This window comes from Calonectris borealis, chromosome 1, assembly GCF_964195595.1.
Source record: "Calonectris borealis chromosome 1, bCalBor7.hap1.2, whole genome shotgun sequence".
Lineage (NCBI taxonomy): Eukaryota > Metazoa > Chordata > Aves > Procellariiformes > Procellariidae > Calonectris > Calonectris borealis.
In genome coordinates this window covers 120,148,859-120,165,153 of record NC_134312.1, presented here as the reverse complement: position 1 = coordinate 120,165,153, position 16,295 = coordinate 120,148,859, and the positions used below count along the sequence as shown (strand labels likewise).

At 36.7% G+C, this 16,295-nt stretch overlaps 1 protein-coding gene across 1 annotated transcript; it reads left to right on the top strand.

The window, feature by feature from the left end:
- Positions 1-140: 140 nt before the first annotated feature.
- LCA5L (lebercilin LCA5 like) lies at positions 141-15,092 on the top strand. The gene is made up of 7 exons (XM_075172778.1): positions 141-1,072; positions 4,257-4,771; positions 6,264-6,401; positions 8,354-8,447; positions 12,040-12,149; positions 12,450-12,582; positions 14,251-15,092. The coding sequence occupies exons 1-7, from the start codon at positions 859-861 to the stop codon at positions 14,829-14,831; spliced, it is 1,785 nt and encodes a 594-aa protein (XP_075028879.1). The 5' UTR covers positions 141-858; the 3' UTR covers positions 14,832-15,092.
- The last annotated feature ends 1,203 nt before the right edge of the window (positions 15,093-16,295 follow it).

Genomic DNA, 16,295 nt, shown 5'->3' with positions numbered 1-16,295 from the left:
AAACAACATTCCAAAAGTTTAAGAAAACCTTTATTTCAGTCTCTAAGTCAGACACTTTCTTGTGCAGCTTTAGGTGCTGCTGTATCCTCTACCTATAATGTTAATATGGCAGCTAAGATTTTTTTTTCTGTTTTAATGCATAAGTTAATTTTGTGATCTGATTTGTGATCTAATTATTGAAAAATATGACTAAATGATATTTTTATGACATGAATGGAAAGCTAAAAATACTATAAAAACACAGATAGAAATATCCAGTTTCTAGAGACTTGAACAATTATTTTTTTAATATTGTAAAGCACTTTGTAGGTATTGAGCATAAATACAGTTACTCTTCTTTTAAATTAAATTAATCATGGAGAAAATGTATGCATTACAGGAAACAAACTATGGTATCTATTTACATTTAAATGGTAGTACCTTGTAAATCTTCAGAAAATACATGCCAGTATCATAGTAAATTCTGCAATAAAAACTAGTATATTTCATATTACAGTTCATTCTGGAAACAAATTTACCCACTTACTACAGACCACACAATTATTTTAATGGGTTAAAGAGTAATGACTGGGTTTTTTTAAAGGTAACTTAGCATTTCTTAGCATCGTTTAATATTGTTGAACACTGTTTAGTATTGTTTATGTTAACTATAAACAACTCAATAACATTCTGATTCCCGATAGGTTATGGAGGTCAACTTTTAAGCCTTCCACCATAACACAGTGGTGAACTCAGATGACTGTTTCCTCCATATTTTAGTGACAGAAGATAATAAGTCAGAACGTGGCACGAAAAGCAGGGATACTAAAGATTCCCCAAAGCACAGAAGTATCAGAAGCAGCAGCTGTAGCAGAGGTAATGATTGTAGGCGATGCAGTAGAGAATACAGAAGTGAAAATTCTCACGCTAACTATTCTGAGGGCTTTGTCAGTGACTTGCTCTGAAACAGCCAGAAGCAGCAAATGTTTAGAAATATCAGGAACTGAAGAGAAGAAAACACAGAAAAAGGAAAAAAAGAAAAAGGAAAAGAAGAAAAAAGGACAGCGTATCTTCCCCCAAGATGATAACAAAGGTACTTTGTTTTCTGGTAGTAGTAAAATGAGACTCTCTTGAGAAATATAGCTGTTCCCTTTCTTGGGCATTTTTTCAGTAATTACGAAGACAGGGGCAATAGTTTTTCAGTGCAGAAAAATAATATATCACGTTTCAAATGCTAGGAAGGGGAGGGAAGAGAGAGAGATTCCCTGTTGTGTTATCCCATAATACTTGGCGATCCAAGAGGCAGGATAATCACCTGAGATGTTGGAGTACCTCTGCAATCCTTATTCCTCAGTTTTAATCTGAGGATTTGAAAATTACTCTCCCACATATACTGCAATTTCTGGTTTTGACCATGCATCACATGATGAGTCTGAAAAAGCCTTTCCTGAGGAAGGTTACTCAAAAACTATGTGTCTGCACAAAAGTGTCAGTTTTGATAAAAAAAGCCATGTTTTGGCCAGCTTAGTCATGGTGTATCATGTAAAATTAAGTTTGTGCTTCAATGGAATGACCATACAGCACAAATATCTTCCCTTTACATAAACAGTGAAGAATCTTTTCATATCTGCATGTTTTCATATCTAGACCCATACTTTCTTAAATCCCACCATGCCACGTCAAAAAGTGAGTGCAAAACCAATGACGCTTTTCCTGCTGAGCTTCAAAATTTCATCTAGATCTACCAAATCTACAAGATGCAAATCAACGAAAAAAAGAGAGAAGAACCACTGATTATCTCTTCTATTATATAAGTAATATGCTGCTGTCAAGAAGTCATACTGGCATGAAACTAGCAGACCAGAAAGAATAACCACATTTTAAAAATCTATTTAGCAGAAGAATCATTATTGGCTACTAGCTGTGTTGAATATTTTAAGTGGTGGTTTTTGCTTGGTCATGGCTACTTGAAATGATCAATTTCCCAGGAACACAATTATAACCTACATTTTTACCCTGTATAGACGTGTATAGATTTTACAGTATTTTTGTCAGCTGTTGCAGGGAGGTATTTTTCCATTTTCTTTACATCCTCTCATTCCATTCTGGCAAAATAAAATAGTAATGTAATGGTTGTTCTCATTTTGCAAACATTTGTGTGACGACATTTGTGGTCATATTGTAGTCTTCCTGCAGTGGAATCGTATTACAGAGAACATGCAGGTGTGATGCTTGCATACCTTCCATTTGCTTTGGTTTTCACCTCTGGTGAGTTTTTTTCACAGCACCTGTTAATTTTGCACACTGTAGAAGGTCTTGAACATGTCTGACCTCAACTGACTGCTATAATTTCTTCTCTGTTTACTTGAACCTCCGTGTTAGTCCTTCTTAATCCATTTAAAACATATGTAAAAAAAATAACTGCCCTGCCCAAATCACAGTCTCGCCTCCTTTTGATTCCTAATCTCAGATTCTTTCTATCCTTTCCTTTTGCTATCACATTGAATTTGATAGTCCATTCTCCCTGTGTGGCTCTGCATGAGCGAGGTCCTACCAGCTCGCCCCGGCTTTCTCTCCTCTGTCAGCAGGCCCATCAGAACAAAGACTGTCTGGTATGTATCCTGAAACGGTGAGCACATCGGGTATTTCAGGAGTAAGAGCAAAGGACAGACAAACTCCATGATCATCCGTCTACCCTATTGTGCCCAGCTGTATAACCGACCCCCTTCACGCTTTCCTCGGCCTTGCTGCCTCGCACACCAGGCAGGGGTGTCGGGGCCTGGGCCAGACGCCAGGCCCTGCCATGGGAAGGGCAGGAGCAGAGCCGGGCTGAAGCTGTGGAGAGCAGGAAGGTTGCTGTGGCTGCTGCCAGCAGGAAAGGGGAGAGAGAGGAATAGGTGCTGCTGCGGCAGGGAAGAGCCGTTTCTCCACTGAAGCCACTGCCCAGGCATCTCTGTCTTCCTCGATAACACTCCTTCCGTAGCTTTCCACTATTCCGGCTTAGGTCATGGAAGCAGCGAGGCCATGGCGTGGTGGTGCCCTAGGCAGTGTCCTGCTTTACTTCTCCTACCGCTGATTTGATGTTGCTTCCTGTCTGCAACGGGCGTTCTGGTTAGGGCCTGCTCCTGTAAAGAGCCTGTGTGCAGAACACCCATTGGATTCAACAGAAGTGCTTGAAAAGATCTGTCCTTTTCCTCTGGTGTTTTTTAGTTAGGACCTTGCCTATTTTATCTATAAAATGTTATGCGATCTATAAATTATTATAATCAACTTCTAGCAAAATACCGCCTGAAATGTCTTGAGAGCTATAGCGAAATTGAATATATGCCTGAAAAAGGGGAACACACTCAGATTTACAGCCTTGACTATTTTCAAATTCTAATTATGTTTCAGGAAAGGAAAATGAGAGTAATTCACTGAGAATGCTGGCCATAAAGAAAGGCCAGTGGCAGTAATACACTTAGAATGCTAGCCCATGAAGATTTTTTTCAATTGCTGTATACAAACAGTGTACACAACTGCGTAACTGTTCTATTCTAATAAGCATGTAAGGGTTAAAAATGTAGTTCAATTAAAAGCTGACTTGAAAATTCCAGAAAACTGGTTAAAAATCCTAGCTGCAGAAAAAATTAACCATGTGCTATTGTGAACACCTTGTTTTTTGAGTTCTTGCAGACCTGTAGATTACTATGGTTTTTTTTTTCCTATCACTCCCCTATTCGAGGTGTAGGTCCTCCCTCTTGGGAATCTTTCTAGATGAGGTGAATTTGGTTCATCAGTCACCACATCATGCGTACATTAGTGAACTGCATGATTTACAGAGAGAAAATTTGTTTCTATTGATACTGGAGTAATGTGTTAAAATAAACATACTTGACTAAGTTATTCCCAGAGTATTATTGCTGTTTGCCTCAGAAGACACCACCTACGAGGTTACCCTTGTTAATGGAAAGTGAACATGACGGCTGTTTCAAATGAAAATGGCTTCAGAGAATGAAAGGGGGGAACCTTGACCTCCTATAGACCTAGTTAGCTATGGCCCAGTGCAGCCACATAAATGCACACACAGAGATATAAAATCTTTAATGGAATTATCTGTGAAATACTTGAACATTGGAGTCTTAGTATAGATCTTGGGCATTTTATCAAATATACCACAGTTAAGTAGCTTGGATGAGCAGTATATAAGCTTATGTGAGCAGTAAAGACATACAGTGATTTTGCTGTCTCAAATGATTGCTATATATCAATGTCAGTTTACTTTGGTCTGAATGCAGGAGGAAAAAAATTGCCAATTGAGAAGATACCACATCAGAATTCTTCATTTTTAAGCCTGCATAGTAGTATGATTTCCCAGAAAAAAAATGCAGTGGCTCAGCGAATATCATCAGCAAGACTTCACAAAATTAAAGAGCTGAAGAATGAAATATTTGATTTACAACACAAATTAGAAGCATCAAACTTAGAAAACCACGTTTTGAAACAGCTTCAGTGTCGACACTCAAAAGCAATAGGTAGATACGAAAATTCAGAAAGTAACTTGCCGGATCTTTTAGCAAGTCATTATGATGAGGTGAGAACTTTCAGGAAACTCCTGAGGATGTCTCAGGAGGACGAGAGAAATACATCCAGGAAGCTCAGAAAAGTTGAAGCAGAGCTGCTAAAAACTAAAGATGCTTTGCAGGCCCTGCATATGCTTTCAGAAGACAAAGCTCTTGCCGAGAGAGAGGAACTTGATCACAGATTATCAGTCCTTACAGAAAAAATGGAAGTGAATAATAAGAGAATACAGGTAATATGTGCATATCATTGTATTTGTGGAACAATAATAGGAGACGTTTCTGTGAAAAGGTAGTGGAAAGTTTTTAGTGCTTCTTGCCTCATTAATGATACAATCCTGTAACACTGAACTTTCTTTTTAATCCAGAGCTGTCCTGAGTGTAAGGTACTAAAAATGGCAGTACTATCCCCTTCCAATATTTTAAAATCTGGCAGAAATGTATGAGTGGATTAAGTTTGGCAATAAAGATATTTTAGGAATTAAGTCATATGCCTTAACCTTGTTAGGTCAGAAGCGTAGCATACAGCTGGAGAGCAATCTTCAGCAGAGTGTCTACTCTGCTCCCTGCTAGCAGCATGGGGTACCCAGGCTTGCTTGGGCCGTCTAGCCGCAATAGCACGGACCCTAATTTACCCTGGCAAAGCACAGGATTAGTCATACATGGAGACCACCAGGCTGCTGCTGATCTCCTACCTTGGACAACCAAAGCTGGCTGATCTGGAACTAGCACTGTTATTTTTATGTGGTGCTGGTAGGCAGTATGGACATACCTACATCTCCTATTCACTAATTACTATCACTTACTGTACTCGGCTGCAGGGTGGCTGCTGAATTAGGGAGCAGTCAGGTGTCCTAGATTTTAAGGTTGGTTCTACTGTTTTATTATGCAACTGTAGTAAAAGCCTGGTGGGAGTTTAAGAGGATATAATTCAGCTCCTTTTAATATTTCATGTTTCTTTACTCTTATTGAACCTTTCACAAAAAGACAGAGATACAGTTTTTAATACAAAACTGGAAGAGTGACATTTCCATTGTCCTCCAGGAATTAATTTCTATTTTCTACGGGGTACATTATGCATAAAATTAAATAAAGAGCCAGGTAATCTTAATGGCATTTCACTGTCTGAAGTACATTTATTACATAAAAGAAAACGAAAATATAAACAGCTGAATTCAGACTCTTTTTTGAAAACTTTCTATTTACAGAAGTCCTAGTGAGAAGCTATAAAAAGCTTGCAGGATTGGGTGTCCACCTTACAATTTTAAGTAACTATAATTTCAGTGCATGGCACTGGGTTCTGATGATGAAGTACTTGACAAAGTACTCAATAAATTACCTAGTTTTCATTTACACTAAGCCTCCTTATGCTGCCACAGTTAATAGATCTCAGTGTGAACACAAATGTCTTAACAACTTTCAAAGATTATTGTATTCATTAATCCATCAGAAAGGTAATGTACAGCCTTATTATTCATGTTTGAATGCCAAATATACTTTTTTGTTTAGTAAAATTAGGTTTTAAACCAGGTTTTGCTCATTTTTAAAGTAGTTTTTTCCAGATACTTCATCATAATTTCATGCATTGTTTAAAATAGAATATAATTATTAGAAGTTTACTTTTCATTTTATTAACATGCTTATTTTTTAGACCTGGAAAAAACTGATTATTTTCAACAGTCATACTGAGTACATCCACATTGTAAAATATATAATTTCTTTAAGAGCCTAGAAAAGCAGCTGAAGTTGAACAATAGCACCTTTAGTCGTCAGTTGGCAAATGAGAACAAAAAAGCTGTGGAAGCTGGAATAATTACAAAGAACTTGCAAATGGAAATTAAGTCTCTCCACCAAAAAATTAAGGTATTCAAAATTTTAAACGGGTTTCTGTTCCTACAAGAAGATTCAAATATTTAATGTTATCAATTCCTTTTGCCTCTTTTATATTATTTAGTAATGGAATTTTTGTTTCCTAGTTGAGTCTATAGTCTACCAAAAAAACTCAAAATATAAAATGATGAATTATCGTAGGGTCTATTTGTCAAAAGTTCAAAGTAGTTCAATAACTAATCGAAACGGAGATTAATGCATCACAATTTGAACAAATAATCCCCACCAACTTGTTACCATTTTGATGATAGCTCTAGGTCAATACATTAATCTACTAACTTTAAATGAGTTCCCTTATAGAAACACTTTCAAATCAAAATGAGCCAAATATTACAATCTGCAAAACTAGAGTTTAACAAAAAGACTTACGTAAATGTTTCAATAGTTTGTTTCAAATTCCAGCTTGGTTTTTAGACAAATATTTTCAGGACAAATATGCCCAGTTCAACACTTACTGAATGCTTGTAAACCAAACATACAGGAAAACCTAAAAGTGACACTAAACAGAAATAGAAACAAAACTGCCATGAATGGTATGTCATACAAGAAAAACAGAACATATTCCAGAAAACATGAAAAACCTTGTGGCTTTTTAATAATTTAAACTGTGTTTGTAACACAGTTAAAATATAGGGTTTTTTAATTTCTATATGAAGCAACCAATCCATCTGTTGATTCCAGTAGGGAGCTTTCTCTTTCTAAATGGAATCAAGTGTCTGTGAAAGATGTCGTTCTGGGAAATTTTCTCAGACATTGCGAAGGGCAGAAGAGGCAACTACTGAGGATTCATGGAGATCTGCATTTCTGTACTGCGCACTATTTGTCCCTCTTACCTATGTATCAGGTGCAGAAACTTTCCTCCTGATGTTTGGCAGCAGCCAGGCTGCCCAGCTGCAAAAGCCCAGTGAGCTGTTGGGAAAGGAAAAAAGTACAGCGCTCTTCCCAGGCCTTGTATCAAAGTTCCCCAAGCAGCACTGGCAGCGCTACTTCCCTGCCAGAGTCTGATCTCCTCCTATATGTGCAGATCTGGGAGACAGGAACAACTGTAATCCCAGGAACACTATCGTAAAACTGTTCCAAAATGCAAATTATTCTGAAGTACAGTTCTCACCTTAACGCTTCTCCAAAATACTTCTATTTCACCTGTTTTCCACACAGTTTTCTATGTGTGTCCAGTTCTCTTAATGTTATATTTAGATTCAGAAAACCTTCTATTGTTTTAGCACAAAGAAGACCAGACATGGTTATTAACCTTATTTCTGTGCCAGAACAGAGTTCATTTTTACACAGTCATAGTTTTGGGCACCTGGCTTAGTCAGACCATTCAAGGTATTCAGACACACAATTCCCTTTCAGATCAACCTGTATCTCCGCATTAAATGCAGTCCTATTTTTCACACTAAAAATTGATATGGTGAGAGTGTTACTGAAATCCCTCTTCTGTGTTTAAGACAGATTTCAGTAAGGAAAGAAGACCCTTGCTAAATAAATTTTTAAAGTGTGCCTCTGAAGTTTATGTCCTCTCCCAAGCAATAGGTTGTAAACCAGAACTGAGCACCTTGTAACCAAGGGCACTGAGCAAATAAAAAAAAAATTAAAAAAGGAAGTAAAGCCAAAAATTACTCAGTCTGAAAAAAATAACTAAGAACAACAAATGAAAAAAATCATTAGCAAAGGCTTAATCTTTTGACCATTGTGTTACGAAAAAGATCATGTAGGTGTGGTCTTAGCCTTAAAAAGGAAGAATTTTGATTTGGCTCATGAAAGAAAATGACAGATTCCTATTTATGTATATGACAAAATCACCACATGGCATGGCACAAAGTAAAACTGCTGACAGTTTTCTCCTAATATGGGAAAATTAAGTTGGTAAAAAGTAATTCTTAATGCATATTAGAAGTTTAATAGTGTTTATTTCTTCTTAGGAAAAGGATCGGCAGCTTTATGTGAAAAATATCTATGCAAATCGGATGCCTAGAATCCCAAAAGACAAAGGTGATTCAGTACCTCATGAAAAAAGTAAGTGTATATTCATTTTCCTTTGTTGTGTAGTTACGTGAAACTTACATTGTTTTATAACTGGGACATATATTCCAAAATAAAAGGCAATATGGTACTTTTTTATGGGCTAAAAATATTCTGGCACATATAATATAAAAAGAAATGCTTGGTGTATGGCTCATTTATTTTGTGAATACAAATACATTACCTGTTTTCAATATTTAACCCAAATTTCATCATGAATAGCATTTAGTGTACGTAGTTTTACTATACTAACAGGGACACTGAAGTAGTGCTGCTATTTTAAGTGTCTATTTGCATCAAGAGCTGATTGCCTATTGTTTTTTAACAAGGTGAAGCTATCGGTCCACAAAGCTTTTGCAGACTAATTTTTGTTCAGGCTGTTCCCTTTGACTTGCCCTGGAGAAGTGGCCACCCTCGATCTCGAATTCCCACAACGTGGCTCACTAACTCAAAGCACCTCATAAACAACCTTCCTGTAGCAAGTTCCTAATTTTAGTACAGACTTTCAAAGTGCTTTTATATGAGCAAAAATAATGAATTTAACTGGGTCTTTAAAAACTATTTTCTCATCTTTAGAATACTTAAACCCTGTATCTTATAAATAGCAGAGATGCTTCAATGTCCATTATTGAAGCTTCTGCAACTAGCATTTTCTTGGGGTGAAGAAGAGGAGGAGTTTTCAGATACAAGGTCTAGGAAGCTTAAAGGCCAGTCTGATGATTATACTGTCAGCTTATCTGAGAGAACAGGATGTTTGTCCTTTAGTTTTTAGTGTCAGTAAATTTAAATGGGCAACCAGAGATCGTAATAACCCAATTATTGTATATTCTCTCAATCAATTCTCTCAATCAATCCACAGAATTGATGTTATTTAGAATAATATAGTAGAATGATAGAAAAGAACAATAGAAAGTTAATTCTATCAAGGAAGAAAGAGCTCTTTAGTAAAGAGTATTTCTTTCACATGGATGCTCAGACAGGTATCAGAGAGAAATACCTATTATATGCAATCTTGTCTATCAACCATTCTAAGAGCAGCTACCTTGCGTGGGATTCAGCTGCCTAATTATAGGCATCCAGTGCCATTTGAGATGCCCTAGCACATTCTGCCTGGCCCAGTAGTTGTTGTTCCAGAAGGACATGGGTGTCCCATCGGTCCTGTGTAATATTGGCCAGCCTTATGTGGATACCTTGAATACTTGAGGGCATCTCAAATAGCATTAGGCGCCTGTGTTCAGACAAGTGGATTCCACCCCTCGAACTGAGGGAGCAACAGCTAAAAACAATTACAAATCATACAAGCCAAGAACTGTTATGTTGCCCGTATGCTCACTATATTCATCAGGGACAAAAATGTTGAAGAAGATCGTTTTCTTGAAGCACTTATCGATTTCTAATTGTCCTATGCTTTAGATGTAGTATCTAGAATTTACCAATAAATGTGTTTTATACAGAAACTAATAAACAGATTTCAAGTACTTTCCCCAAATTGAAAGTAATATTTTGCCTCCTACTCAGAATCATAAACATTCTGTCAATATTCTAAAGAAGAGCTTTCTGCACAACAAACTTACACCGTTAATTTTGGATAATGATCTGAACATTGACTTTCCTGGGTTAAGTACCTCTTTAAAATACTGGTCAGATATTCCTGCTCCTAAACTGAAGGAGGATTTGGAACTTTCTTCATATGGGTACAGAAGAGCACTTAAAATTTACATGGTAGCAAACATATTTGCTGGAAATATTGCACATGTCCACAGAATTCTTCGACTTATTTCATCAGTACAAAGTCTTATCATAGTCAGTTGCTTATTTCTTTCCTGTTCGTTGCCTTTACAAATACATTACTCTGCCTTAACTACAAGTGAACTACAGGGCGAAGGTTGGTAATTCAAGTTGTAAAATTAAGAAACACAAATTCCTACTTCTCATTCCAAGTCAGACACATTTTTTTATGAAGCCCTGAATTCTAATTTTAGTTACATCACATAACCAGCGGTGGGTTTTTTTATTTTTACTCACAGATGGATTTGTACAATGTTGTTATTTAAATTACAGTACTTAAATCACTGTTTACTATTTAAGTTCTTCTTTTGTTTAAGCAAGAGAAGGGAGCTTAGTTGGAGAGAGACCTGGTATTTTTTAATGAAAAGGTTCCAAGCAAAGTTGTCTGATCTTTTAGTATTTTTGGCCAATAAAGGTTTCATTCTCTGCCAGTTAATGGAAACAAATGATTTAAAAATCCAGAACTGGAATTATTGACAATTGTTTTTCCTTTTCACTATTGACTTGAATTTTCCTGTAACAGACTTAGAAAGACCTACTTCTTCAAGCAGTTATTTTCTAATCTGCGTTTGCAAAAATTTTTACCCAGCAGGAAAGAAAAAAAGAAATGTGGGGCTGCATTTTTTAACATACCTGATAAATAGCTGAAGGTAGGCTTGCTTAGGTGATCAGAAAGCTCTATGTACATACATAAAATTGATTTATTGAATGAAGCCATTAATTTCATAAGCTCTCCGTGAAGGCAAAGTTTGCTCAGCTGTGGGAAGGTCACACCAGCTCATCTAGAGGTACAGCTCCCCCTAGTTCTGAATCTGAGGAACGCTCCGCTGATTTCTACTGAAAAAGCTGCTGAACTACTTCCTGGTTCCCTTTCCAAAGGGAAAACTAATTCTCTCCATATCATCAGGGCCATTCCTTCAAGAGTAATCCTCAAATTAGTTATCAACATCCTTTTTACCACCAAACTGCAAACATTTGAAAATCACCATTTTTATGGATAGTCTTCCTCTGATTTCAGAGATCAAAACTGGGAATAAGGTTGAATGTTGATGTAGGTAAGATCACATTTTTGCTGCTGTGCTGGCAAATTTCTCAGCTACTGTACTCGTGTCAAAATTATTCTAAAAATAGAATAAAAGAACAATATACTCACCTTCCCCATCCCATCCCATCTCCATTCAGCTCTTTCTTTAAATGTCTCATTCAATCGCTCCCTTGGAATCTCTTTTCAAAGACTGGAGCTACTTCAAACAGTGTTAAGCAGTTCCGCTGAAGAGTTTGGTTCCATAAAGCCTTACATAAGTGCTTAACTTTGAGAAAGGCGAGTAACCAAGTCAGAAGGCATAAAAGCAAGCATGTTTATTATATTCTGTAAGATCCGAATTTAGGAACCTGAAAGCTGAGGCCTCATACCAGACCTCTTAAATTTGCATTAGAATGTAACCACACAAATTAAGCCCACATGGGCTTTAGGGTATAGACACGTTTGTCTTACTTCACATGTTCTATCTGAACAGGACTTTGTAGATCTAAAACTTACGTATATTTATGACGTACTGATGCACGGATGAAAACGCTCAAAAGTCCAGGTAGCTGTGTTTATGTTCCAGTTTTAGCATTTATAGATCGGGCAGAACACAACATTTCTTTATTAAAGAGCATTAAGACATGCAGCAAAAAAATGTTTAAATCCTACGCCACCTACCAGTATTATCAGTCATCAAAGATATCTTTTGTTTATACCAACAATATAATTCCAGAAACTACTGTATTATTAACGATTGTCCTTTTCCAATAGGTTTTAGTATAAACAGATCAGTGCAAGTAGATAAACAGAGTTTTAGATCACTGCTGCTGTCACAGTACCAAACTCAGGAAACAGAAAAAAGTCCAATTCAGCTAACAAAGGTATGAAAGATCTGGATCCAATCCTTATTTAAACTCTCAGCTAAGTTATATGTTACTCCCTAAGTTTCAGTAATATGCCTGAATAGCCTGATCCGTCATCTTAACTTTCTAGGATGTGGATTTTGTGTGAATGTAATTATATTACAGAAAATATGTAGGACAAATATTGTGATACAAAATAAGAATATAATAGTGATAGAAATTAATAATCTTTTTATAAGTATTGCACTGACTGTCTACTTTTAAAAGTCACTAAACAAGTATTCCCTCATTATTTTTACTTTTAATTGCCAATTATAGGAGAAAAAATCTTCCGAAGATAAGAATCAAAAAGCTAAAGCAAACGAAGCATACACAGATGCCCAATGTAGAACAGAAAAGGAATCAACCAAGAAAATACCAAAGCTAGAAACTTTTAATAGAACACATAGAGGTATATTTTATCATTTTTCTCAGAAACTCATTTGATCTTTTCAAAAGTTGAATGAACCGATGGTATTGGTAATTTACATGGGTCTGACAGCCATTAGCTGGCACCTGACTGACAGGAACTAGCTCAACAAAATAATATATTAAGCATCACTGAAATCCAGCTGCTGCCGGTGCTGCACTGACAGCAGAGCAGCTCCACAGCATAAGGCATCTTCATACTGCTGTACTTTTAAAAGGAGTTCCTGGTCACGTTGGTAAAAAGTGCTTTATCTGTAAAAGTATACTTCAGTTAATAGCTTGTTAATTCCACACTAATCAAATACTGATCTGAAATTGTTGGTTGTGAATCTTCATCATAGCTGATGTCAATATATGTTTCTGGCTCAGGATCTATTGCTGAGGAAGGAAAAGGACTTCTTCAAGGGCTGGGAGTACCTCTTCATTACAATGACCACTGTAAATAGATTTTATGTGAATCTTAGCCATTGATTGTGTTCTCATATAATGGTTATATGCAAAGGACTTGGCTATAAACACCTTTATTTTGAAGAGATTCTATAGAACAGAAGAAACCAATGCATCTTTTCCTTTATCTGAGTTTTTCGTGCCAAAAATATTCATGTTATTTTCATTATAGTGAGGCTTGTAGAAAGAACCAAGATCTGAATGCCATCATGCTAAATACTTCACAAATGGTAGGTGACCTAAAGGACACGCATTTACAGGTTGTTGAGGTCACTTACTAGATCAGTAACAGAGCTAGTAATCTGGAATGCATTAACTCCTGTATTTTTTACTCCGCCTTTTCAGCCTGCAGCCTTTCCGGACCTTACCAGATAACTGAAGTCACCATTTGTCTTTGAAATCTCCTTTTAAAATTGACAGAAAACACAGATCTTCTGATTCTGCCTGTGAATCTCTCTCCTCACGGTTTGCCAGACTCTCTTCTGGCTTTCTCCCACTGCCATTATGAGACTTATTTATTGAAGTCTTATTTAGCTGTTTTAATTATTGCAACTTCATACTTCTCCTTTAAGCTTAGACTCTATCTCATTTTGGAGGTACTCTGAGTCTCTCCAAAGCACAGAACCTATCATAATTTGTCCCCTGCAGCAGACAAATGTATTTACTGTAAGCATTCAGTATACACATACCTTTTTCTAGTAAAAAGTGGAGCCAACTCATTTATAGGTCAGAGAGTTGCAGTATATTCTGCTCCACGCAACAAGCAACTGTGTTGTCAATTCAGGGAGAGAAAATCATACGTATACCTAAGTTCCATTTAAAACCAAGGAAATTACAATTAGAGTTTAGATCTCATGTGTTTTCTCCGTTGCGTTGTACATGACTTTTCTGGCCCTATATTTAGCCATTAATGATTATATTTGCATGCTAATCCATTTAACAAAATTAAACATAATGAAAAAGGTAAAAATAAAGATATTTACCTGGATTCAATGGCACAATGATCTCGTTTAAATCTTGCCCCATCCTGTTATATTTATTAGTAAATAGTATTGTCATAACCCTCAAGACTGAAATACTATCAATAGTAATGACTTAAGCAATGAAATAAAGAAGTAAAACTTGCTCTCATTAATGCTTCATGACTCTCTATGTTCCTAGGCAATTTAAGAACATTCCTAAAAACCACAATATTTCATTTTAGAGTATTTAAGGGAAGGCAGACTACTGATGGAAGAATACACCTGCTTGGAATTTATGAAAGAAGAAGAAAGAGAGACAGATTTGCTTAAACAGGAGCTGAAAAAACTGGTGAAAACTGAACAAACCCTTCTAAGTGACAGTGTAAAAGAGAACAATAAAGAGGAAGATGCAGTGAAAGAATATGCAAAAGAAGAAAAAAAGCCAGATGAACAGCTGAATAACAGTGAGAGGACAGGGAGTAAATGTGTAACTGCAGGTCCAAGAAACAAAACACTCCTTAGGCTGAAAAAAACCCCCATATTCTCAGAAGCCACTGAGAATTTGCATCATGGGCTTCCTACATCAGGTACAAAATCCAGAAAAGGCAGCCTTTGCACTCATAGACGTGCAGGTTGGGACTGCAGTGAAACAGCTGAATCAAAAGTGAAAAATTCCTTTGGGCTATATGAACCATCTTTTGGTAAAGTTACCAAAACAAGGCGGAAGGACAGTTCCACTGAAGCGGAAGGCTGCGCTCATATTACATTTGCTGACAGGAAAAACAGTCTTATGAAAGAACTCTTTGGACCGGGCTGTGTTTGAAGAGACACCCATTCAAGTTCTAACATGAGGGGAATGAGGAAAGAGAAGTGAAAGGATGCAGGATTACACAAGCCAAATTTCAAACCACCACTACTAACTAGTTCATACTGTAAAGCATCTAACACTAATGAAATCGTCATGAGAATACACAAATTATTTTGATATTTAGTTAAGTACATCAACTTCTCTTTACTCTAGAAATATGGATCATTTAAAACATTTTTTAAAAAAGTGGTTTTACCTTCATTAAATGCACATTAAATCTTACAAGTGCTGAGAATTTCTTTCAATGATTTTTCCAAAATGGTAGTCAAATCAGTTGTCACAAAAGAACATTCTTCTGTTCTTGGTCCGTGTGCATGCATGTGCGTGCATATGCCTCTTAGTAGGAGTGCCTTAACAATTGTGACATTTTTACCTGTTACCAGGTGTCCAGGTTAGTCCTTGTTTTGTAATTTCCAGTTTTTTGCATTCTCTCTGCAGTTTGAATTTTGAAGCTGATTATTTGTTAGCTAGCTGAAGTGAGCAATCTGCTTTCATAAGGTTCATTATTGGGTTAGTGCCAACAATGCAATGAAAAAAAAAATTTTTGTTTTCTTCACTCCTGAAATAGCTTCCAGAATTCACACGCAATAAAAATAATTTGCTATTACATTGTTTTCACTAGCATTATAAAGCTCTGAAGCTTCATTCTTTTCTAGTTAGAACTTATCAAAGCAGTTTGCCTGGTAACTTCCACAGTTGACATCCAAAGATGAATGTGCAAGAGTAAACTATTGTTTTGGAGAAGTCAGGCATATCCAGTTCTCAAAAAGCCTTTAAAAATCCCGTGTTTAAGGTTATGTAAGCGAGGGTAGGAGGATTATGTTTTGTTCCTCGTAGTAATTCATGAAACGTTTGCTAAAATGAGACGTTAGGGAAAACTGTGTATTCGATTAATTTTAAAAGACAGCAGCACTTAAAAAAAACCTTCAAAAAATTATACTGCAAAAGGTGGTTAAGACATTCAGATCTGAACCTACTTGCAGCATATTTCTTTTCAAAATTTCGAAGGGTTTTCTTGAAGTGGTGCTTAAGCTGTACAGCGGACAGGTTTCAAAGAAGGAGTTTGTGTAGTCAGGAGAGTAGGTGTTTCTCCTCTATGAACCAATGCTTCTACAGTGCCTTTACTGCTGTCCCAAAGCTGAGAGCCAACTAGCACGCATAATCCAACACTCCTCTGCTTCTGCTGACTAGATGGCCAAAAGCCTTTTTGCCCTTACTCACCCAAACGCTTGACCGCAGCAGCCAACAAACTGCGTACCTGACGACCCCGTGCCAAGTGTGGATAAGCAGCAAATGCCATTGCGAAGATTTTAAATGATGCTGCTTTTCTTGACTTTGCTGTGTTAAACTCCGCAACAAGCTAAGTAGAAATATCATTTACCACGTCTTCAGATTCAGAAATATGTCAATGACATAGTT